Below are 22,590 nucleotides of genomic sequence, written 5' to 3'. Positions count from 1 at the left end.
ACAGTCACCGTGGAGGGGGGACGGCGAAAAATGAAATCCAACCAAGAGCGGAGCAACGAATGCCTGCCTCCCAAGAAGCGCGAGATCCCCGCCACCAGCCGGTCCTCCGAGGAGAAGGCCCCTGCCCTGCCCAGCGACAACCACCGGGTGGAGGGCACAGCATGGCTCCCGGGCAACCCTGGTGGCCGGGGCCACGGTGGCGGGAGGCATGGGCCGGCAGGGACCTCGGTGGAGCTTGGTTTACAACAGGGAATAGGTTTACACAAAGCACTGTCCACAGGGCTGGACTACTCCCCGCCCAGCGCTCCCAGGTCTGTCCCCGTGGCCACCACGCTGCCCGCCGCGTACGCCACGCCGCAGCCGGGGACCCCAGTGTCCCCCGTGCAGTACGCTCACCTGCCGCACACCTTCCAGTTCATTGGGTCCTCCCAATACAGTGGGACCTATGCCAGCTTCATCCCGTCACAGCTGATCCCCCCAGCCGCCAACCCCGTCACTAGTGCGGTGGCCTCGGCCGCCGGGGCCACCACTCCATCCCAGCGCTCCCAGCTGGAGGCCTATTCCACTCTGCTGGCCAACATGGGCAGTCTGAGCCAGACGCCGGGACACAAGGCTGAGCAGCAGCAGCAGCAGCAGCAGCAGCAGCAGCAGCACCACCTCAGCAGGGCTCCAGGGCTCATCACCCCGGGGTCCCCCCCACCCGCCCAGCAGAACCAGTACGTCCACATTTCCAGTTCTCCGCAGAACACCGGCCGCACCGCCTCTCCTCCGGCCATCCCCGTCCACCTCCACCCCCATCAGACGATGATCCCACACACGCTCACCCTGGGGCCCCCCTCCCAGGTCGTCATGCAATACGCCGACTCCGGCAGCCACTTTGTCCCTCGGGAGGCCACCAAGAAAGCTGAGAGCAGCCGGCTGCAGCAGGCCATCCAGGCCAAGGAGGTCCTGAACGGTGAGATGGAGAAGAGCCGGCGGTACGGGGCCCCGTCCTCGGCCGACCTGGGCTTGGGCAAGGCAGGTGGCAAGTCGGTTCCTCACCCGTACGAGTCCAGGCACGTGGTGGTTCACCCGAGCCCCTCAGACTACAGCAGTCGTGATCCTTCAGGGGTCCGGGCCTCTGTGATGGTCCTGCCCAACAGCAACACGCCCGCCGCCGACCTGGAGGTGCAACAGGCCACTCATCGCGAGGCCTCCCCCTCCACCCTCAACGACAAAAGCGGCCTGCATTTAGGGAAGCCTGGCCACCGGTCCTATGCGCTCTCACCCCACACGGTCATTCAGACCACACACAGTGCTTCAGAGCCACTCCCGGTGGGACTGCCAGCCACGGCCTTCTACGCAGGGACTCAACCCCCTGTCATCGGCTACCTGAGCGGCCAGCAGCAAGCAATCACCTACGCCGGCAGCCTGCCTCAGCACCTGGTGATACCCGGCACACAGCCCCTGCTCATCCCGGTGGGCAGCACTGACATGGAAGCGTCCGGGGCAGCCCCGGCCATAGTCACGTCATCCCCCCAGTTTGCTGCAGTGCCTCACACGTTCGTCACCACCGCCCTTCCCAAGAGCGAGAACTTCAACCCCGAGGCCCTGGTCACCCAGTCCGCCTACCCAGCCATGGTGCAGGCCCAGATCCACCTGCCCGTGGTGCAGTCCGTGGCCTCCCCGGCGGCGGCTCCCCCTACTCTGCCTCCCTACTTCATGAAAGGCTCCATCATCCAGTTGGCCAACGGGGAGCTAAAGAAGGTGGAAGACTTAAAAACAGAAGATTTCATCCAGAGCGCAGAGATAAGCAACGACCTGAAGATCGACTCTAGCACCGTGGAGAGGATCGAAGACAGCCATAGCCCGGGCGTGGCCGTGATACAGTTCGCTGTCGGGGAGCACCGAGCCCAGGTAATGTTGGCCTGGGTGGCACAGGGATGGGACACCACACCGCAACGCCGCCGTCATCTCCTGGCAAGACGAATTGCTTCTATGAGGCAGGATTAAGGGTTCTCAGGTACACCTAGACCTTAGACTCGGCCTTTCCCAACTGCGTTCTCTAGAAAAAATAAGCCCCACTTCCCCATGACCTCTGCTGTGTGTAACGAATTGATCTCCATGCATGGAAAGTGCGGCTAGTTATGGAGTCCTTGAGACAATTCAGAAACTCACCACTCTAGTTGTTTCTTGAATTCTGTGGTTAGGATGAGGAACCCCGATTAGGAAAGGCTGCTGGACTTCAGGTCCTTCCAGCGGTCATTCTGCACTTTTTCCTACCAGGAAAAGACAGAGGATGCCGCTGGAGTGAGTGGATTAGGTGCTGAAGCAATCACATCCCATTGCAACATCCATGTTTTAAAATGGATGCTGGGCGCAGTGGTATATGCCTTTGGTCCCAGCTACTCCAGAGGCTGAGGCAGGAGGATCACTTGAGCCCAGGAGTTCGAGGCTGTAGTGAGCTATGGCTGAACCTGTGACTATCACTGCACTCAAGCCTGGGCAACATAGCAAGACCCCGTCTCTAACATATATATAATATGTCTTACTATTATTTAGGTATGATAAGGCCGACAGATAGATCAGGAGACAACTCTCTTTAATGAGATAATTTGTTATACTCTCTGATTCCGAGAGGAAGGGGCACTCTACACCAAGAAGTGTAGAGCACCATAAAGTGGGGGGCACCTGGGGAAGTACCAGGTGGGTCAGGAGGTGGAGAGAGTGAGGGGAAATATGGCAAACAACAGCCTTTATTGTGGTTTCATGGGAGGCAGGATAAACAGGTTTAGGATTGGCTAGAGTGGATAATTCCAGTGTGCTCTGGGGCATAGGGGCTGTCCCTAGTTGTCTGGCGGCTGGTGCTGGGGTGATCGATACAGGTGGAAAGTCCAGGCACAGTGGGTCACACCTGTAATCCCAGCACTTTGGGGGCCTGAGGCGGGTGGATCACCAGAGGTCAGGAGTTCGAGACCAGCCTGGCCAACATGGTAAAACCCCGTCTCTACTAAAAATACAAAAATTAGCTGGGTGTGGTGGTGTGTGCCTGTAGTCCCAGCTACTGCAGAGGCTGAGGCAGGAGAATTGCTTGAACCCGGGAGGCGGTGATTGCAGTGAGCCGAGATCAGGCCACTGCATTCCAGCTTGGACACAGAGCAAGACTCCGTCTCAGACAAAAAAAAAAGTTAGCCCCAAGTGTGATGGACCAATATAGGAGTCTGCTGGGGAGTGGGCTCTGGACTGGTTAGTTTGCATATGAAAGTCAGGCTCCTAGGAATTAGCTCTGGACTGGTTGGTTTGCATATGAAAGTCAGGCTTCTAGGAATTAGCTAATCCTGGGAGAGACTATACCTCTGGGACCCGCAAGACCCTAAAATATCAAAGCATCAGAAAGTAAAAGCATGGTTAATACAATCTGAGAAGTCAGGGCTGTCCCAGGTGACCTGCTGGGCTTGGGGTAAAGTCATCTGTAGCCAAGATGAGTCACTTGAAGTATGGTTAACTCTCTTAATTTCCACAGGCTCCTTCAATCCACCCTTTTCCAGGTTCAGGTTCTTAGATCGATTACATGCATTTATTCTACAGCCCGTTTCTTTCACTGCCCAAGTTGCTGGGAGTCCAGTAGGTTCAGCCTGCAGCTGAGAGCTTTCCTGGCTATCGAGCTCACTTTCTACAAGTGTTTCCATCTAGGATTTGAAAACACTCAAATGGGACAGAGCCTCCTTCCAGCTTGAGTTGAAAATAGTCATGAAATAGCTGCTATTTGGGACATTCAGATAAAATAAAACAAGAAAAAAAGATAAACTAATTAATGGTTTGAATTATTTTGGGTTTTTTTTTTTTTTTCATTTTTGAGACAGTGTTTCTCTATCTCCTAGGCTGGAATGCAGTGGTGCAATCATAGCTCCCTGTGACCTTGACCTCCTAGACTCCAGCGATCCTCCCACCCCAACCTCCCTAGTAGCTGGGACCACAGGTGCATACCACCATGGCCAGCTAATTTAAAAAGTAAAAAACATTTTAGTAGAGATTGGGTCTTGCTGTCCCAGGCTGGTCTCAGACTCCTGGGCTCCAAGCAATTCTTCCACCTCGGCCTCCCAAAGCCCTGAGATTACAGACACAAGTCTCCATGTCTGGCTTTTTTGAGCATTTTTTAAAAGCCCAAGTGAGCAAAGGACCAAATCAGTTTTCCAGAACTGCTCCTGAATGACAGGATGTGGGGGCTTGCACAAAGTCAGGGCCCCGCATTGCCGAGAGCTTTTAGCCCTGAATACTTTTCTTTGTGTTATGAGATGTCACTGTAGGTTTACCATCTTTGAAAGGGCCCAAGAAAGATTTCCCCAAAGATTTGATTTAAAAAAAAAAAAATCAGGATTTTTAAATAAATGACATAATAATAGAGCTCACCAGCCCTCTGTAGTGGCTGCTGACTTCCTGCATGAATGAGGGGTGGGTACTAGAAGAAAGAAAATGCACTGCCTTGAGCAAAGTTGACTCTTCACAGACCCCAGGTGACACACGGAAAATAAACATGAGCGAAGAGTCATTGCTTTTCAGGGTACTTAGAATCCTTAAAACATTTTTGTGAACAGAGGCAAGTGTGAAAAAGGTTTTGTTTAGAAATGCGACTGGTTCCTTGCCGGCCAGCATCTCCTTCAGCTTGAGAACGAAGGCAGACACTTCAGCTGTGGGCCACACTTTGCAGGCCTGGCAGCCTCCGCAGAGCCCAGGCTCTTCTATTTTTTCATTTTTTATTTTTTATTTATTTTTATTTTTTCTATTTTTATTTTTATTTATTTATTTTTTGGTTTTTGGAGACAGCCTTACTCTGTCACCCAGGCTGGAGTGCAATGGGGTGATCTTGGCTCACTGCAACCTCTGCCTCTTGGGTTCAAGTGATTCTTTTACCTCAGCCTCCCGAGTAACTGGGATTACAGGCGCAGACCACCACCCCCTGCTAATTTTTGTATTTTTAGTAGAGACAGGGTTTCACCATGTTGGTCAGGCTGGTCTCGAACTCCTGACCTCAGGTGATCCACCCGCCTTGGCATCCTACAGTGCTGCGATTACAGGCACGAGCCACCGCGCCCAGCCCCTTACAGCCCTCTTCTGTTCATGGGGGGGAAGAATCTAGGTGTGTTTTTCCCTACTCCAAACTTTGCAAAATTATTGATTGAATGAAAGAGAAATTGGCTTCTCTGTGAAGTCAGAGCCCTGTTCTCATGGTTTTTCCCATAGTGAGATCGCTAAGTCCCTCTCCTGACAGCCAGGGTGCAGACGAGCAGGTAGAAGTGTTGTCAGGGCCTGTTCGCAGGTCTGTGGGGTCGGGCCCCCGTGGCTGTGCTGCATGCCGGGAAGGGCTTCTGCAAAGAAAGGCAAGTGTGCTGAGACCTGCTGAAAAGGCAGCCAGGGCTTCACGGTGTAGAAACAAAAGTGCAAGGCCCTGACGCAACCAATGATTTGTCACTTTACCGAGGAGCCTATCAGAAATCGGCTGACATCATCACAGCTAAAATACTCCACCAGCTGTGTTTGCCACAAGTGACAGGTTCAGAGTCAGCGGAGATTCACACAGAGAGCATGAGAGGGGGAGATGGGAGGGAGAGAGATAATTCATATCTGGACTTAATTGAGGTTCCAAAGGCTACATCCTTCTCTCCCTCTGCAGTGCCTTCCTGAGGGGTTTTCTCCTCTAGCCTGAAGAATCTTCCTGGTCTTCTCAACTGGTTAGGCATCGCTGACACTGCACCCACAGAGAAATTCAGAAATGTGCAAATTGTTGAGCTTAATAAGCAAAATCACAAATTTGATTGGGGAAGTTGTGGAAGAAGAGATGGTTTTCTCCAAAACAGATGGCATTGTGACTCTAGGCAGAAATCCTGCATGAACAGACTCTTGAGGATGCCTGACCTCATAAGACCCCCCCCGCCAACATCACACCCCCAGGGAAGGCCGTGTGATACGGTATGGTGGTGACAGACCTAGGGGTGCGGCTTTGGGTCTCTGGCAGGACAAGTTACTTCACCTTTCTGAGCTGCAGCTCTCTCCTCTCTAAACCAGGCAAATGAGTTTTGTTTTTGTGTGTGGGAGGGTTTTTGTGTTCGTTTGCTTGTTTTGAGACAGGGTATTGCCCTGTCACCCAGGCTCAAGTGCAGTCGTGGGCCCATTGGCTCACTGCAGCCTCAACCTCACGGACTCAATTGATCCTCCCACCTCAACCTCCCCAGTAGCTGGGACTATGGGTGTGTGCCACTATACCCAGCTAATTTTCTGTATTTTTTGTAGAGACAGGGTTTCACTATCTTGCCCATGCTGGTCTGGAACTCTTGGGCTCAAGCAATCCACCCACCTCGGTCTCCCAAAGTGCTAGGATTACAGGCGTGAGCCATGGCGCCCGGCCACATATGATTCTTCATAGGAGATAATCTCTCGAGACTGCTCGGTTCTTTAATGCTTCACTTTTATACTTTCCAGAACAGCACAGCCCTTGTAAAAATTGATTAGCATCAGTTAACCAAAAACCAAGAAGGGTATTAAGATGAACATGTTCATGTATGCCGCTTAGCATGAGGTTCAGACCTCGAGGCATACAGACCTCGTGGGAACTAAAGCCATCTCGTGTAAAACTGAGGGGTGTTTTAGTTTGGGGATTATTTTTAAGGGGCTGAATTCCTCATTAAGACTGTGGAAAGATTCCCCCAGCGTTGTCCCAGCTGACGCTCCAGACAAGGCAATGTAGGAGAAAAATGCTTTTCCGTGTTTGTCACTATCCCTGTGGCATTGCCCTGCCCGGTGCAGCATTTCTCACTCAGGCAAAGCGTCTATGCATCCCCCAGGCCTCCACCTAGATGCTGTAGGAGGAAAGGGGAATGCCAGGTATTGTCCATTGTTACTGTGTGCGCCAGAGGAAACCTCCTTCCTCTTCAGTGAAAGGTGATAGCACGTTCCCCACCCGGGAAGAGAGGTGCTACTTTGGCATGCCTTGATTCTGGTTGAGAGTCCCAAAGGATGACAGAATCACTTCCCTTCAGCCTCACTGCCAAATGTAATCCACTTAATATCCTCCACGTTTGAGGCCATAAGTCTGTGGCGCATCCCAGATGGGACCCCCCAAGCGATAGCATCAACGTGGGAGCCAATGCGACTCAAAAGAAGGATGGGGCTTCGCACCTCCTCCTTATGTAGGAAGTAGGTTAGCTGCTTGGAAAATGCAGGAACTGGCCCTGAAGAGAGCTGAGTCTGAACGTATCCCTCACCCGTCAGTAGCACTGGGACCTTGTGCAATGTTAGTTTTCCCTTCCCTGCTTCAACTTAGATGGCTCTGGCCCTGAGAAAGTGATTCACAGCTGAAAAATAAATCAAAGGCCTCATGTTCTGAAAAGCATTTCTGGAAGGAGAGGCAGCTGATGAAAGTCTAGAAAGAGGCTGAACTTTTCCAATGAGCACAATAAGCTGTTTTTACCCTGCCTGTAATCCTCGGGGTGGAGTCCCGCGAGTGGCCGAGGAGAGCACCCTTCCCGCCGTTCCTGTTGTAAGGCTGAATGATGTCATGCCAGCCTGCGTAAGCATTATCAGTCTTATTTCTGAGCATGAACTGGACGTGAGGGATGCATTGGTGCTGCAGCCCTCCAGATAAGTAAGACAACCAATGCTTACCTAAAAGAAACAAGGGCTCCCGGGCTCCTCTTCTTTTTCTGCAAGAGGCTGTTAGCGGCGTGTCCGCTGGGACAGCCCTGCCCAGGATGGCCCCAGTCAGGGAGCCTTTGGCTTCCATCTGGCGGCGTTCTATATTATCCCATCCTTCTGTTTCACCCTTCCTAGGTTCAGCTTCTCTGAAGAGTACACAGCATTTGCCCAGTGGAGTTTGTAAAATTTATTAGTAAAGTGCTCTGGGCTGACACGTTCCTTTGCTTCTTTCCTAAATGCCAGGCTCTGTGTGTTATTAGGGCCGTCTGTCGCTTCCCAGCACCTCCTGAGGTGACTGCTTCCCTGACTTGGTGGCTGCTTAATATTCAGTGCCATTTCCTCCTCCCAACTGTCCTGGCGTGGGTGTGAGTGTGCCTGTGTGTGCTTGTACAGCAGTTGTTATCATGGTGTACTTACTGGGTGTCTACCGATGGCTTTCCTTTCATTCTACTATTTTTTAGTTTGACTGCTGTGAGCTGTGAGTCATCGATGGTAGCATTATGCATTGAATGGATTAGCTGGTACCTAAAAATAGCCAAGGCCCTCATGCAGGCGGCACATGAGCTTGTAGAGTCAGTCCCTTTGCAGCCAAGGCAGACCCACTTGCCAACATTGAACATGCCGAGCTTGGTGGCGATGAATCCTAACGTATCAAAAAATAGATAGTTGGTGACTGCCCTGTGTGCAGAGCGCAGCCCTGGATTTGTGCCGCAGTTGTTGGTAATACACACTTCCTATCTGTTCTGATGCTGGAAAGGCTCCAACAGAGAAACTATGTCAAACCGCATTTTTGTTTGTGGGTCTTTGTACCTCTCCAAAAAAAAAAAAAAGAGAAAAATGCTCTGCTTTAAACTTTATGTGCTACACGTGCTCCCAACTGGGTCATCTTATATGTTTTGATTCTCTCCAACCATTGTTGTTTATAGCATTAAAAAAAAAAAGTTAAAGACTATTGTTTAAAGCAGTTTTAGGTGTACAGCAAGTAGAGAGAGGTCCCACACACATAACAGTTTTCCATTATTAAAATCTTGCATTGGTGTGATAGATTGGTTACAATTGATGAGCCAGTACCGATACCTTATTTTTAACTAAAATCCATAGTTATACTACAGTTCACTCTGTGTTGTACATGCTGTTTTTGATAAATTTCTGATGTCATGTATCCAGCATTACAGTATTATACAGAACAGCTGTACCACCCTAAAAATCCCTTATGCATCAACCATTTGTCCCCCACACCCCACCTTAAACCCCTGGAACCCACTGATCATTTTACTGTCTCCATAGTTTTGCCTGTTCCAGAATGCCATGCAGTTGGAATCATCCAGTATGTCGCCTTTTCACATTGGCGTCTCACTTAGCAATATGCATTTCAGGTTCTTCCATGTCTTCTTGTTGTTCTGATAGCTCATTTCTTTTTAGCACTGAATATTATGTTGTTCTTTAAGGCACATCTTTTTTTTGAGATAGGGTCTTGCTCTATTGCCCAGGCTGGAGTACAGTGACACCACAATAGCTCACTGCAGCCTTGACCTCCTAGGCTCAAGCAATCCTCCCACCTCAGCCTCCCTAGTGACTGGGACCACAGGCACACATCACCACACCCAGCTAATTTTTGTATTTTTCTGTAGACATGGGGTCTTGCCATGTTATCCAGGCCGGTCTTGAACTCCTGAGCTCATGTGATCCTCCCACCTCAGGCCCCAAAAGTGCTGGGATTACAGGGATGAGCCACTCTGCCCCGCCTAATCACACATTTTAAGGCCCCAGAAAAGGAAAGCAAGTGAGCTAGAACCTGTGTGCCTAAGGGCTTCCGTGTCACAGCTGCTGTGGTCACTCGCTGGACTGTGTCCTTGCTGGCCAGCCCTGAGCCTCCCCACAGGGCCTTCCCACAAGAGAACTCTGGGAGCCACGCTACCACGTGTGAGAAAAACCCAGCTTTGAATTTGGGATTTGTGTTAGGAGGCATCCCGGTGCTAGGGTGTGAGTTTACTGAACAACCCTGAAACACTTCCACCAAGGACTGAGTCAGGCTTTGCGTGAACATGATTCCGTGTTTTAAATAGAACACTCACAGAGATTCTTACACTCAGCCAAAGAGTTTTGACTGTTTTTATTAATGATTTTTAAACATTGCAGTAAACGGGTCTCTCGCTTACCCCCTTCATCCTTGAGACAGGGTTTTCTGATTTTTTTCATGCTGAGAACGTAACCATGCAGACTAGCCTTCCAGGAGAGCAGACCGGCCTTGACAGGTAAAACAAGACTGAGAATTTCACTTGCAGACAAAAGAATACCCAATTTAATAATTTCACCAAAAACAAGACATACTCACTGAAATCGAGCTTATGAGAGATTTCATTGCTCCCAGCAACAAGCGAAATTTGTGTGTCTGGGATAGTGTCACGACAAAATGTTTTGTGAAACAGATGCCCTTCGCAATTTGTGAAAACAGGGACTCTTGTGAAGGAAAAGGGAGACATATTTAAACAACAGACGCTTTGTTTTCTTTCTATCTTGTTTTTGGTGATATGTACATATGTGTGTATATAGACATAGCACCAATCTAAGATTGAAATATACAATCAAACAGCATAAATATGCGTGTATGTGCATAGTGTTTAGATATAGTAGTTATTGACTAAGTGGTGAAATGAATTTTATTGAATTTTCATACAGAGGAGCTAAAATTTTTCTGAAAAGCCAGTCACTAGTCAGATTAGGAAGGTGACACTGAATAAATAATTATGAGCCCAGAAGTGAGTCTGTGTTGTTTCCCTGTCTTGGTTCCTCCATCCCAAATGGGAGTTGGAGGTGATGGTTTTAGAGGAGTCGGTTGAGGGGGCTGGAGGGAAGAAGTAGGCAGATCTCTTATAACCGCACTGATGAGCAAATGGGCTTGCTGGCAGCAGCAGGAAAAGGAAGGGAAAGAGTGGAGGATGGTGGGAGGCAGCCCACCTCAAAAGCAAGAGGTGCTGGCGACAGTGCATCCAGAGATGAAAGACAGAGGGGCCTCAAGCTGACAAAGGCCATCGCTGAGCACAGTGGCTCACATCTGTAATCCCAGCACTTTGGGAGGCCGAGGTGCGTGGATCACCTGAGGTCAAGAGTTCAAGACCAGCCTGACCAACATGATGAAACCCTGTCTCTACTAAATACAAAAAATCAGCCTGGTGTGGTGGCAGGCGCCTGTAATCCCAGCTACTTGGGAGGCTGAGGCAGGAGAATCACTTGAACCTGGGAGGTAGAGGTTCTCGTGAGCCAAGATTGCACTATTGCACTCTAGCCTTGGCAACAGAGTGAGACTCCATCTAAAAAAAAGAGAAAGAAAAGTTATAAAGGCTCCCCTACATACTGCTTAGTGTGTTTGAAACAGGATGTATTTATTGGATGAAAAAAATGGGCTCTACTGAGCTGTCTGGTGTTATGTAACATGCTTTGGTTATCTGTGGTACTGCTCCCATGAGTTTATTTTCATTGAGATTTCATCAGAAACCATTCTGAAAAATGTGTGGAACCCTAGCAAGATCATAAAATGACTTAATGATTACTAACACAGCTGCAGGAACGAGAGCGGAGAGAAAATAACTGAAGTATGATTCAATAAAATCATGACGACCTCAGCATCTGACAAGGTGAGGTGGCTATGGCTCCGCTGAGAAAGCTGCCTGTTAGCGGGTAAGCCACAACCTGGAGAAAGCTCTGCTCCTCTCCCTGGTGGAGGCCATAGCCCACTTTAGTTCTGGCGGGTAAAAAAAAAAAAAAAAAAAGGAAAAGAAAAAGGAAAAAAAAAAGACAGGCAGTCTCTCTCTTGCCCCCTGTTGTCCAGTTGTACCATTGCAATGTTTTTCCATACAGAAGGCAAACAGAACTATTCTTTCAGGTTTTTTTTTTTTTTTTTTTTTTTTTTTTTTTTTTTTTTTTTTTTTTTAGGATGGAGTCTTGCACTGTCGCCTGGGCTGGGGTGCAATCGCGCGATCTCGGCTCACTGCAACCTCCGCCTCCTGGGTTCAAGCAATTCTCCTGCCCCAGCCTCCTGAGTAGCTGAGATTTACAGGCGCCCGCCACCACACCTGGCTAATTTTTTTGTATTTTTAGTAGAGATAGGGTTTCACCATGTTGGCCAGGCTGATCTCGAACTCCTGACCTCATGATCAGCCCGTCTCACCCAAGTAAATAAAAAGGAATGCATAAGAAGATAACCAGTCCCTTTTGGCACCAGGGACTGGTTTCATGGAAGAAGATTTTTTTCACAGGATGGGAAGAGGGACGGGGATGATTTTGGGATGAAACTGTTCCACCTCAGATCATCAGGCATTAGTTAGATTCTCATAAGGAGCACGCAACCTAGATTCCTTGCATGCTCAGTTTACAATAGGATTCATGTTCCTATGAGAATCTAAGGCTTGCGACTGATCTGACAGGAGGTGGAGCTCAGTCGGGAATGGTCGTTCACCTCCAGCTGTGCAGCCCAGTACCTAACAGGCCATGGACTACTACCGGTCCATTGCCTGGGGGGTTGGAGATCCCTGGTATAAAGAGAAGAAGGGGCCAGGCTAGGTGGCTCATGCTTGTAATCTCAGCACTTTGGGACGCCAAGGCAAGAGGGAACTGAGGCCAGGAGTTTTGAAACCGGCCTGGCCGACATAGCAAGACTCCTTCTCTACATAGTCATCATGATTATCATCATCAACAGAACATTAGCTGGACATGGTGGCGCATGCATGTGGTCCCAACTACTCAGGCAGCTGAGGCAGGAGGATCTCTTGAGCCCAGGAGGTCAAGGCTGCAGTGAGTCATGATCATGCTACTGCACTCCAGCCTGGGCAACAGAACAAGACCCTATCTCAAAATAAAAAAAGAAAAGAGAAACTATGGAAACTAGAGTGTTGTTATTTTAAATAGAGCTGTCAGGGGAGTTGTCTCTGAGAAGGAGAGTGGGTGGCAACAGTACGTGAGGCGAAAAAGATTCCAAATGAATGGAGAGAGTAGCAGGTGCCCAGATGGAAGGCACAAGTGGGGTTAAAGGACCAGCAAGGAGACCACTGTTGCTATGGTGTAGGGAGTAAGGTGCACATGCAGACCACATCAAGCTTGCATATGGTGACTGAGCGAGTGAGACGCAGCGTGGCCAGGACAGAGGTGGTGGAGGTAGTGAAAAATAGTCTCATTCTAGGTGTATTTGGAAAAGGAACCCATACAGTTTGCTTATAATTGGGATGTATGTGATGTAAGAGAAAGAGCAGAAGAAAGTGTGATTCCCGGGTCCTTGACTGAACAGCCGGAAGAATGGGATACCATTTATGGAGATGGGGAAGAACATGGGATGGCCACCGGGCATGGGCACATGGGGAGGTCTGATGTGTTTTAGGTCACTTTAATTTTGAGTTGCCTGTTTGACATCCGAGTGGACATCATCAGATAGCGTGGTCACTGGTGTCCAGATGTGCCCTTGTGAAGTGTTTTGTTTTGCATGTATGTTCTGTCTCCTCGTGGGAGGCAAGAAACTAGGTCTTAACCCATAGGTGCTCTTCTAAGGTTCCTGACACTTCGCAGGTGCTTGGTGTGTACTTGTTGAACTTTTATTAAAGCTGCAAAGCCTGATGTGTGTCATTAGGAACACTCAATATTATTTTGAGGTCAGGCGCGGTGACTCACGCCTGTAATCCCAGCACTTTGGGAGGCCAAGGCAGGCAGATCACTTGAGGTCAGGAGTTCAAGACCAGCCAGGCCAACATAGTAAAACCCCATCCCTACTAAACATACAAAAATTAGCCAGGTGTGGTGGGTCATGCCTGTAGTCCCAGGAGGTGATTGAACCCAGGAGGTGGAGGTTGCAGTGAGCCGAGATGGTGCCACTGCACTCCAGCCTGGACAACAGAGCAAGACTCCATCTCAAAATAATAATAATAATAATAACAATATTTTGAAGCTGTCAGCATCATAGGGAACACTCATATGGGTCTTAAATTCAAGGAATTCACAGACTCATTATTCCAGTTGAAGATGACATCATCCTACAAAATCACACCGTCTCTGTTTCACATCCAAACCAGTCCCCGCTGGCACTGACAGCATGTTTTGAGATGGAGAAGGCTCCTCTCCAAGGGAATTTCAAGCCACAGATTTGATTATATATATTCTCACTGAAAAATCCCTCAGTGAGATTTCTTCATTAACTGTTAATGATCAGTTAACCTTTAAGAATGTGTATATCCTTATGACACACCTAATTATAAAATAAAAATAGATTTGCTATGAATACATGAGTGTACCTATTTGAGATGTGTGCAACAAAACTTTCACCAAAGAAAGGGAAAAAAAGTTATTTTCCTTCACATACATTCAGACCCCAAGCGGGGGAAAGTGCATTGTCTAGACAGTTCAAACTAATTAGTGAGGAGAAAACTAGCATTGGGCTGGCAGGCTATCCAATAGGTGCCTACAATGATCAGATTATCTGAATAGTCTTCTGCTCCCACCTCAGCTTTCACGGACCCAGCTAATAGCTGGTCGTGGCATCTTTTCACAGGGTGACACAGCTCCTTTGGTAGGAAGCAAAGGCAGAATTTAGGCAAAAAAGAAGCAAAGAGAAGCCTTTGAAGTGATTAAAGAAGAATCTCCCAAGCCTATCTAGGTTAACATAAATTCCATTAACAGGCCAGGTGGGCACAGTGGCTCATGTCTGTAATCCTAGCATTTTGGGAGGCTGAGGCGGGCAGATCGCCTGAGGTCAGGAGTTCAAGACCAGCCTGGCCAACATGGGGAAACCCGTGTCTACTAAAAATATAAAAAATTAGCCAGGGGTGGTGGTGGGCACCTGTAATCCCTGCTACTTAGGAGGCTGAGGCAGGAGAATCGCTCGAATCCAGGAGACAGAGATTGCAGTGAGCTGAGATGGTGCCACTGCACTCCAAGCTGGGAGACAGAGCAAGACTCTGTCTCAAAAAACAAAACAAAACAAAAAATCCATTAACATCATCTTATTTTAGTGCACATCTCAAATATTCTCTCTCTCCATCACTTTTCTCTCGTGAATTTTTCGGTAGGCTATTCTAGCTATGGTTCACACCACAGCATTTAATTCTAAGGCCTGTCTTTGGAGGTTTGGAGTTTGGTTTGGTTTGGTTTGGTTTTTAGAGACAGAGTCCTGCTCTGGCACACAGGCTGGAGTGGTGCAGTAGCTCGAGTGACCCTCCCGCCTCTGTAACCGAACTTAGGTTTGGCTGCTCACCACTCAAAAGCCAAATATGAGAGATGAGGTTGGCGAGAGGAAACGCAGGTTTATTGGGAAAGCCAGCATAGTTGAGAAGATGATGAGCTAGGCTTCTAAAGTACCATCTCCAGGCCGGGCACGGTAGCTCACACCTGTAATCCCAGCACTTTGGGAGGCCAAGGCAGGCGGATCACCTGAGGTCAGGAGTTTGATACCAGCGTGACCAACATGGCGAAACACCGTCTCTACTGAAAAATACAAAAATTAGCCAGGTGAGGTGGCACATGCCTGTAGTCCCAGCTACTCAGGAGGCTGAGGCAGGAGAACAGCTTGAACCCAGGAGGCAGAGGTTGCAGTGAGCCAAGATTGTACCACTGCATTCTAGCCTGGGCAACAGAGCGAGAATCCATCTCAAGAAATAATAATAATAATTTGTAAAAAATTAAGTACCATCTCCAATTTTTTAGGCTGGTTGGAGGGTTTTTATGGGAGGGGGCTATGGGGGAGACAAGGAGGTTGGTATCGAGGCAACTGAGGACTGTAGACATTTGGGCACCAGTGAGGGTTCGAGAAGGTTGGGAACTTCTTTGTCCTTGGTCAGGTCACAATGCTCCTATCAGTCTTTTGTATTTTTAGTAGAGGATTTCACTATTTTGGCCAGACTGGTCTCAAGCTCCTGACCTCAGGTGATCTGCCCGCCTCGGCCTCCCAAAGTACTGGGATTACAGGCGTGAGCCACCGTGCCCAGCCACTCCTATCAGTCTTTAACAATATATAGTTAGTTGTTTTTATACTTCCCCTTTAATCCCGGAGTTAGTTTCTAAAAGTACATGATTGTTGTTTGTGTATATTATCTCGGTGCTATAAAATTATCCTAGCCTACATGCAGGAAAGGGTAAAACCCTTTAAACAAAAATGAAGTTAGTTATGTTCATTCTTTTGCTATTTCACGGTTGTACCTCAGCCTCCCAAAGTGCTGGGATTACGAGAGTGGTGTCTTTGGAGTTTTGAGATGTGAAAATAATGAAAGGCTTTCAAAACGTCCAACAACATTATGAAGTCTTTAGTGGGGAACATGAGCATCTGTGTCCTGGCTTTTGCAGTAATCAATTGTAGTACCTGTTATAAAGGGCTTGTAGACATTTCTTGATGAGTCTACAGATACTTGGTAATGTGGAAATCCTCAGATAGGTTTATCTGTGAGCATACAGTAGATGTTATTTTCAGAAAATTAAATATTGCCTGCCCTGCGAAGTGTGTATAATGTGGGCTCACACACCAAGGGCCTCTCCATGGGTAGGTGTCCGGCCGTCTGCCAACAAAGAGGCAGGGAGTTATCCAGGAACACACAGAACCAAAAAAGAGGCTGACATGTTGGGAAATAAGGTTTCTGGTCTTCTGAATGTCACATTACCTCTGCCTGGTGATGGGCAAGAATAAGCAAACCGCAACTCTGGTAGAGAGTCTTACGAGATAGATATTAACACCTGAGAGTTTTATTTTTACAACTTGGATTTACAGCAAAACAATCTCCACTTGATGTGGGATTGGTTTCCTTCTGTTCAGTTTGTGGTGTTAATGGCTCTGAAAGGTTTGGGAGAGGATCTGTGGAGCCAGTTCCAGATCGGTCCTCCTACTTAGAATACAGTGGGTATCCCCATCTGATACGCTCACTTGTAAGTGTATTTGGCTATGTATATATGCACATCTATGTTTGTGTGTGTGATGTAAATGTAGTTTTGAAACTGAATAGTGTCGCACACTTGTACAGGGTAACTAGAATTGTATGAGTGGCTATAAGGCAGACACTACATCACAATTATCTGTACCATGGAACAAGCCCATGAGCTCATGCCTTTGGATCCTACTTATTTCAGGCAATATTCACCACTGTTGTGGGGTAGTGGGAATGCTGAGTTCATCTCTTTTGGTGGCATTGTAATATCTTTGCTCACAAGGGTAGAGGTCAGGAGGCATAGAAAAAAGAAAATGGGTTTAGGGGCCAAAGACTGGGATAAAATCCTAAACCCATCAGCTAATAGCTATGACATTAGGCAAGTGACTTAATCTCTCTGTGACTATTCATAAAATTTATAAAATTGGAATATCTATACTATTCCATACTAATACTGTTGTGAACATTAAACAAAATACTTTTTGTAAAGTTTGTACCTGAGAGTTTGACAGAGAGTAGGCACTCAAAAACTTTTAGCTTGCTTCACATTATAAAACTAGCCCAGAACAATGAAACTTTCCCCCCAGTAATACACGCAGGTGTATGGGTTCATACTTACAGGCTGCCATATGAATGTACTCTAGTTGTCTCTTCTAAAAACATGCCTTGTGTGGATCCAGTAAAGTCTGTCATTCTAGAAGTGTATCACAACTGTATCAATCAGAGTTAACAAAGGAGACAAAAAAGATGAAGTAGAAAAGCCACAATCCGTGGAAATTTACTACTTTTAAAGTTTTTTTGGTACTTCAATTATGCATGTGTGGTTTTGTGTGTCTGCATGTGTATAAAATCCAACAGAGGCCGGGCGCGGTGGCTCACGCCTGTAATCCCAGCACTTTGGGAGACTGAGGCGGGTGGATCATGAGGTCAGGAGATCGAGACCATCCTGGCCAACATGGTGAAGCCCCATCTCTACTAAAAATACAAAAGTTAACCAGGCATGATGGCACGTGCCTATAGTCCCAGCTACTCAGGAGGCTGAGGCAGGCGACTCGCTTGAACGCGGGAGGCGGAGATTGCGGTGAGCCGAGATCGTGCCACTGCGCTCCAGCCTGGGCGACAGAGCAAGACTCCCTCTCACAAAAAGAAAAAAAAAAAGAATATTTTAAATATTATTACATATAGCCAATATTAATTTAGATTTACCACATAACTACCATTTTCATTCCTCTTCATTCCTCCCTGTACAAACTTCAATCTAGATTTGTTTTGTTCTCTACCTAAAGAATACCTTTTAGTATTTTCTGTAATGCAGATCTGTTGGTGGTGAATTCTTTTAATTACTGTTTGTCTGAACGTGTCTCTATTTTGCCTTCATTCTGGAAGGACCTTTTGGCTCCATACAGAATTCTCAATTGGCAATTATTTTTCTTTAGCACTGTAAAGATATTCCATTGTTTCCATTGTCTACTAGCTTCCATTATTTTTGTTGAGATGTAAAGTGTGAGTTCAGTTGTTGCTTATTTGGAGATAATATGTATTTTGTTTTAAAGGCTTTTTTTTTTAAATGGAGTTTCTCTGTTGTCACCAAGGCTGGAGTGCGATGGCATGATCTTGGCTCACTGCAACCTTGGCCTCTCGGGTTCAAGCGATTCTCCTGCCTCAGCCTCCCAAGTAGCTGGGATTACAGGCTCCTGCCACCATGCCCGGCTAATTTTTATATTTTTAGTAGAGATGGGGTTTCACCATGTTGACCGAGGTGGTCTCAAACTCCTGACCTCCGGTGATCCACCCGCCTCGGCCTCCCAAAGTGCTGGGATTACAGGCATGAACCACCTTGCCCAGCCTATTCTAGAGACTTAATGATATTTTTTTCCTGTGTAGTTTACAAGATGTCTTTGATTTATAGCAATTTATTTCTCATCTGCCTCAGTGAGGATTTCTTTTTATTTTTCCTGTTTGGGCTAGGCCTTCTTGAAACTGTTTTATTATTCTTCTTCAGTGTAGGAAAATTCTTAGCCATTACCTCCTCAAATATTACTTCTGCTCTATTATCTCCCCTCTCTTCCTCCTCCTAGGATTCAAATTATGTGTCTGTTAGCCCCTCTCAATTTATCTTATCTGTCTGTTACCCTCTCCTCCATATTAACCATCTTTTTGTCTCTGTTCACTCTGTGGAGTCTCTTCTAAAGCTCTAATTAGAGAATCCACTTCATGAATTCTTTCTTAATCCATGTCTATTCAACTGGAAAACTCATTGCATTCTTGATTTCAATGGGTGTATATTTTAATTCTATAATTCTCATAGATCTTTTTAAAAATTAATTAATTAATTTCTTTAGAGACAGGGTCTCACTCTGTTGCCCAGGCTGGAGTGCATCTTGTGATCATAGCTCACTGCAGCCTCTAACTCCTGGGCTCAAGATCTTCCTGCCTCAGCCTCCTGAGTAGTTGGGACTACAGGCGCGCATCACCACACTAGGCTATTTTTTTTTTAAATTCTGTAGAAACAGGGTCTCACTTTGTTGCCCAGACTGATCTGAAACTCCTGGCCTCAAGTGATCATCCCCGTCTCAGCCTCCCAAAGTGCTGGGATTACAGACGTGAGCCACCATGCCTGGCTTCATGGATCTTTTAAAAACAGGTCCTAGTTTCCTATCAAAATTCTCAAGCTGTCTTTAATCTTCTTAAATATTGTAAGCATAGTCATTGTAAAGTCTATATGTGTGACTCTATATGAGAAGCCCTGGAGCATCCGTTTTTAAGATCTGATATTTTATTAGTGTTTATACATGTTATCTTGTCTCCTCATGACCACCACCCCGCTTTTTAAATTGAATGCTTTTATTTGCAAACTTGTGAAAATAATTCAAGACCTTAATCCAGTTTTAGGAACTCAGATAAGTCAAATCTGAGCTTGAGACCTTGAAAGGCCTGTTGGCTTGTGGTTCACTATCACCTCTAAGGGACAGTGCTTTGGGGTCACAACTGAAAAGAATGGGGTTCACCAGAGAGCACCCTCCCTTGGTGTACCCTGAACTTCATTACCTTTTCCCTATGCTCTTAACATTATCAAAAGCCCACTTGGTTTCCCAACTGCTCCACTTTGGAATGTTCAAGTGTCTTCAGGAGAAAACAGGCCCCTAACACCAGCTTCAACTGCCTGGGCCATCATGCCTTCCTGATCCAACCCAGGAACTGTGTATGTGTGTGTGTGTGTGTGTGTGTGTGTGTGTGTGAGAGAGAGAGAGAGAGAGAGAGAGAGAGAGACAGACAGACAGAGAGAGACAGAGACAGAGAGACGGAGTTTCGCTCTATCGCCCAGGCTAGAGTGCAGTGCTGCAATCTCAGCTCACTGCAGCCTCTCCTCCTGGGTTCAAGCAAGTCTTCTACCTCAACCTCCCGAGTAGCTGGGATTATACGCACCTGCCACCACACCTGGCTAATCTTTGTAGTTTTAGTAGAGACAGGGTTTCACCATGCTGGCCAGGCTGGTCTCAGAATAAAGTGGCGTAATCTTGGCTCACTGCAACTTGCATCCTGCGGGTTCAAGCAATTCTCCCTTCTGAGTATCTGGGATTCTAGACGCCCGCCACTACACCTGGCTAAGTTTCGTATTTTTAGTAGAGACGGGATTTCGCCATGTTAGCCAGGCTGGTCTCAAACTCCTGACCTCAGATGATCCATGCGCCTTGGCCTCCCAAAGTGCTGGAATTACAGGCATGAGCCACCGTGCCTGGCCTTTTTACTATCTTATTTGCTATCCAGTACTGTAAGAAAAAAAGTTGAAACATTTTGTCCAGAGTTTTAAAATTTATTTCTTTGCTTACATTTTTGTTCAGAGTTTTTAGTTGTCCTCAGAAGGAAGGTTGGTCCAAATTACCTAGTCTACTACATCTAGAAAGGACATTGAAAATTGACCTTTTTTTTTTTTTTTTTTGAGACGGAGTCTCACTCTGTGGCCCAAGCTAGATCGCCCAGTGGCACGATTTCAGCTCACTACAACCTCTGCCTCCTGGGTTCAAGCAATTCTCGTGTCTCAGCCTCCCAAGTAGCTGGGATTACAGGTGCCCCCCACCACGCCTGGCGAATTTTTTTTTATTTTTAGTGGAGACAGAGTTTTGCCGTGTTGGCCAGGCTGGTCTTGAACTCCTGACCTCAAGTGATCCACCCACCTTGGTCTCCCAAAGTGCTGGGATTACAGGCATGAGCCACTGTGCCCTGCCACCAAGCATCCTTTTAGAGGCTGGGGACTCAACGATAAACACATCATACCTGCCTCTTGGAACTCACCTACAGTCTCGCTCTGATCCCTGTTTAGTCCTGTCCTGATGATAATAACAGCTGTCCATTGAGCTCATAAAATCTAAGACCATGCTGGGCTTCTGAGCCACTTGCAGAGCCTAGGTCGGTGCTGAAAGTTAAGTGGATGTTCTGTCATTGCTGGGGTTTGATTGACTGGTTCTAACAGAGAGTAGCTATAGAGCTAACACTTGGTGGAATATTTTGAATATCGATGGTCTTTTCACTGGCTTCTGCCTATGGTAAGTAGAGGTACAACCCAAAGTGAAGAGCCTCATGTATAGTGTGTGACTGGGGGAGAGGGAGGTTTGCAAACTGAGTCATTTTTCCCCCATTCGGCCTGTGTGTGTCTATGTGTGTATGTGTGAGTTCATACGTGTGTGTGTGTGCATAAAATCAAACAAGAATAAAACGTTTTCATTTGTCCCCTTCCTTCTTCCTCTCTCTGTCTCTCCCTGTTTCCACAGGTCAGCGTGGAAGTTTTGGTAGAGTATCCTTTTTTTGTGTTTGGACAGGGCTGGTCATCCTGCTGTCCGGAGAGAACCAGCCAGCTCTTTGATTTGCCGTGTTCCAAACTCTCAGTTGGGGATGTGTGCATCTCGCTTACCCTCAAGAACCTGAAGAACGGCTCTGTTAAAAAGGGCCAGCCCGTGGATCCCGCCAGCGTCCTGCTGAAGCACTCAAAGGCCGACGGCCTGGCGGGCAGCAGACACAGGTATGCGGAGCAGGAAAACGGAATCAACCAGGGGAGTGCCCAGATGCTCTCTGAGAATGGCGAACTGAAGTTTCCAGAGAAAATGGGATTGCCTGCAGCGCCCTTCCTCACCAAAATAGAACCCAGCAAGCCCGCGGCCACGAGGAAGAGGAGGTGGTCGGCGCCGGAGAGCCGCAAACTGGAGAAGTCAGAAGACGAACCACCTTTGACTCTTCCTAAGCCTTCTCTAATTCCTCAGGAGGTTAAGATTTGCATTGAAGGCCGGTCTAATGTAGGCAAGTAGAGGCAGCGTGGGGGAAAGGAAACGTGGCTCTCCCTTATCATTTGTATCCAGATTACTGTACTGTAGGCTAAATAACACAGTATTTACATGTTATCCTCTTATTTTAGGTTTCTGTTCTAACCTTGTCATTAGAGTTACAGCAGGTGTGTCGCAGGAGACTGGTGCATATGCTTTTTCCACGAGTGTCTGTCAGTGAGCGGGCGGGAGGAAGGGCACAGCAGGAGCGGTCAGGGCTCCACGCATCCCCGGGGAAGAAAGGAACGGGGCTTCACAGCGCCTGCTTTCTGTAGCGGCCCAGAAGCAGCCAGGGGCGCTGACTCCCGCTAGTGTCAGGAGAAAAGTCCCGTGGGAAGGGTCCTGCAGGGGTGCAGGGGTGCACGCAAGTGGGGGTGCACAGGCGCTGTGGCGGCGAGTGAGGGTCTCTTTTTCTCTGCCTCCCTCTGCCTCACTCTCTTGCTATCGGCATGGGACGGGGGAGTTCAGAGCAGTGTCCTCCTGGGGTTCCCACGTACAAAATCAACATCAGGAACCCAGCTTCAGGGCATCGCGGAGGCGCGTCAGACGGCAGATTTGGAAAGTTAACCATTTAAAAGAACATTTTTCTCTCCAACCTATTTTACAATAAAAGCAACTTTTAATTGTATAGATATATATTTCCCCCTATGGGGCCTGACTGCACTGATATATTTTTTTTTTAAAGAGCAACTGCCACATGCGGGATTTCATTTCTG

At 47.5% G+C, this 22,590-nt stretch overlaps 1 protein-coding gene across 1 annotated transcript; it reads left to right on the top strand.

Moving 5' to 3' along the window:
- Positions 1-30: 30 nt before the first annotated feature.
- ATXN1 (ataxin 1) lies at positions 31-22,217 on the top strand. Its single transcript, XM_073005678.1, has 2 exons — positions 31-1,896; positions 21,329-22,217. The coding sequence occupies exons 1-2, from the start codon at positions 31-33 to the stop codon at positions 21,857-21,859; spliced, it is 2,397 nt and encodes a 798-aa protein (XP_072861779.1). The 3' UTR covers positions 21,860-22,217.
- Positions 22,218-22,590: the final 373 nt, after the last annotated feature.

The sequence above is a fragment of the Chlorocebus sabaeus genome, chromosome 17 (assembly GCF_047675955.1).
Source record: "Chlorocebus sabaeus isolate Y175 chromosome 17, mChlSab1.0.hap1, whole genome shotgun sequence".
Lineage (NCBI taxonomy): Eukaryota > Metazoa > Chordata > Mammalia > Primates > Cercopithecidae > Chlorocebus > Chlorocebus sabaeus.
The sequence above is the reverse complement of the archived record's forward strand: the minus strand, read 5'-3'. Positions and strand labels throughout refer to the sequence as shown.

What these genes read in the sequence shown, in the direction of transcription:
- ATXN1 (XM_073005678.1), top strand. Translation starts at nt 31, where the DNA reads ATGAAATCCAACCAAGAGCGGAGCAACGAATGCCTGCCTCCCAAGAAG. An exon ending in TCGGGGAGCACCGAGCCCAG is followed by an intron (nt 1,897 to 21,328) that starts GTAATGTTGGCC and finishes CTGTTTCCACAG; the next exon opens with GTCAGCGTGGAAGTTTTGGT.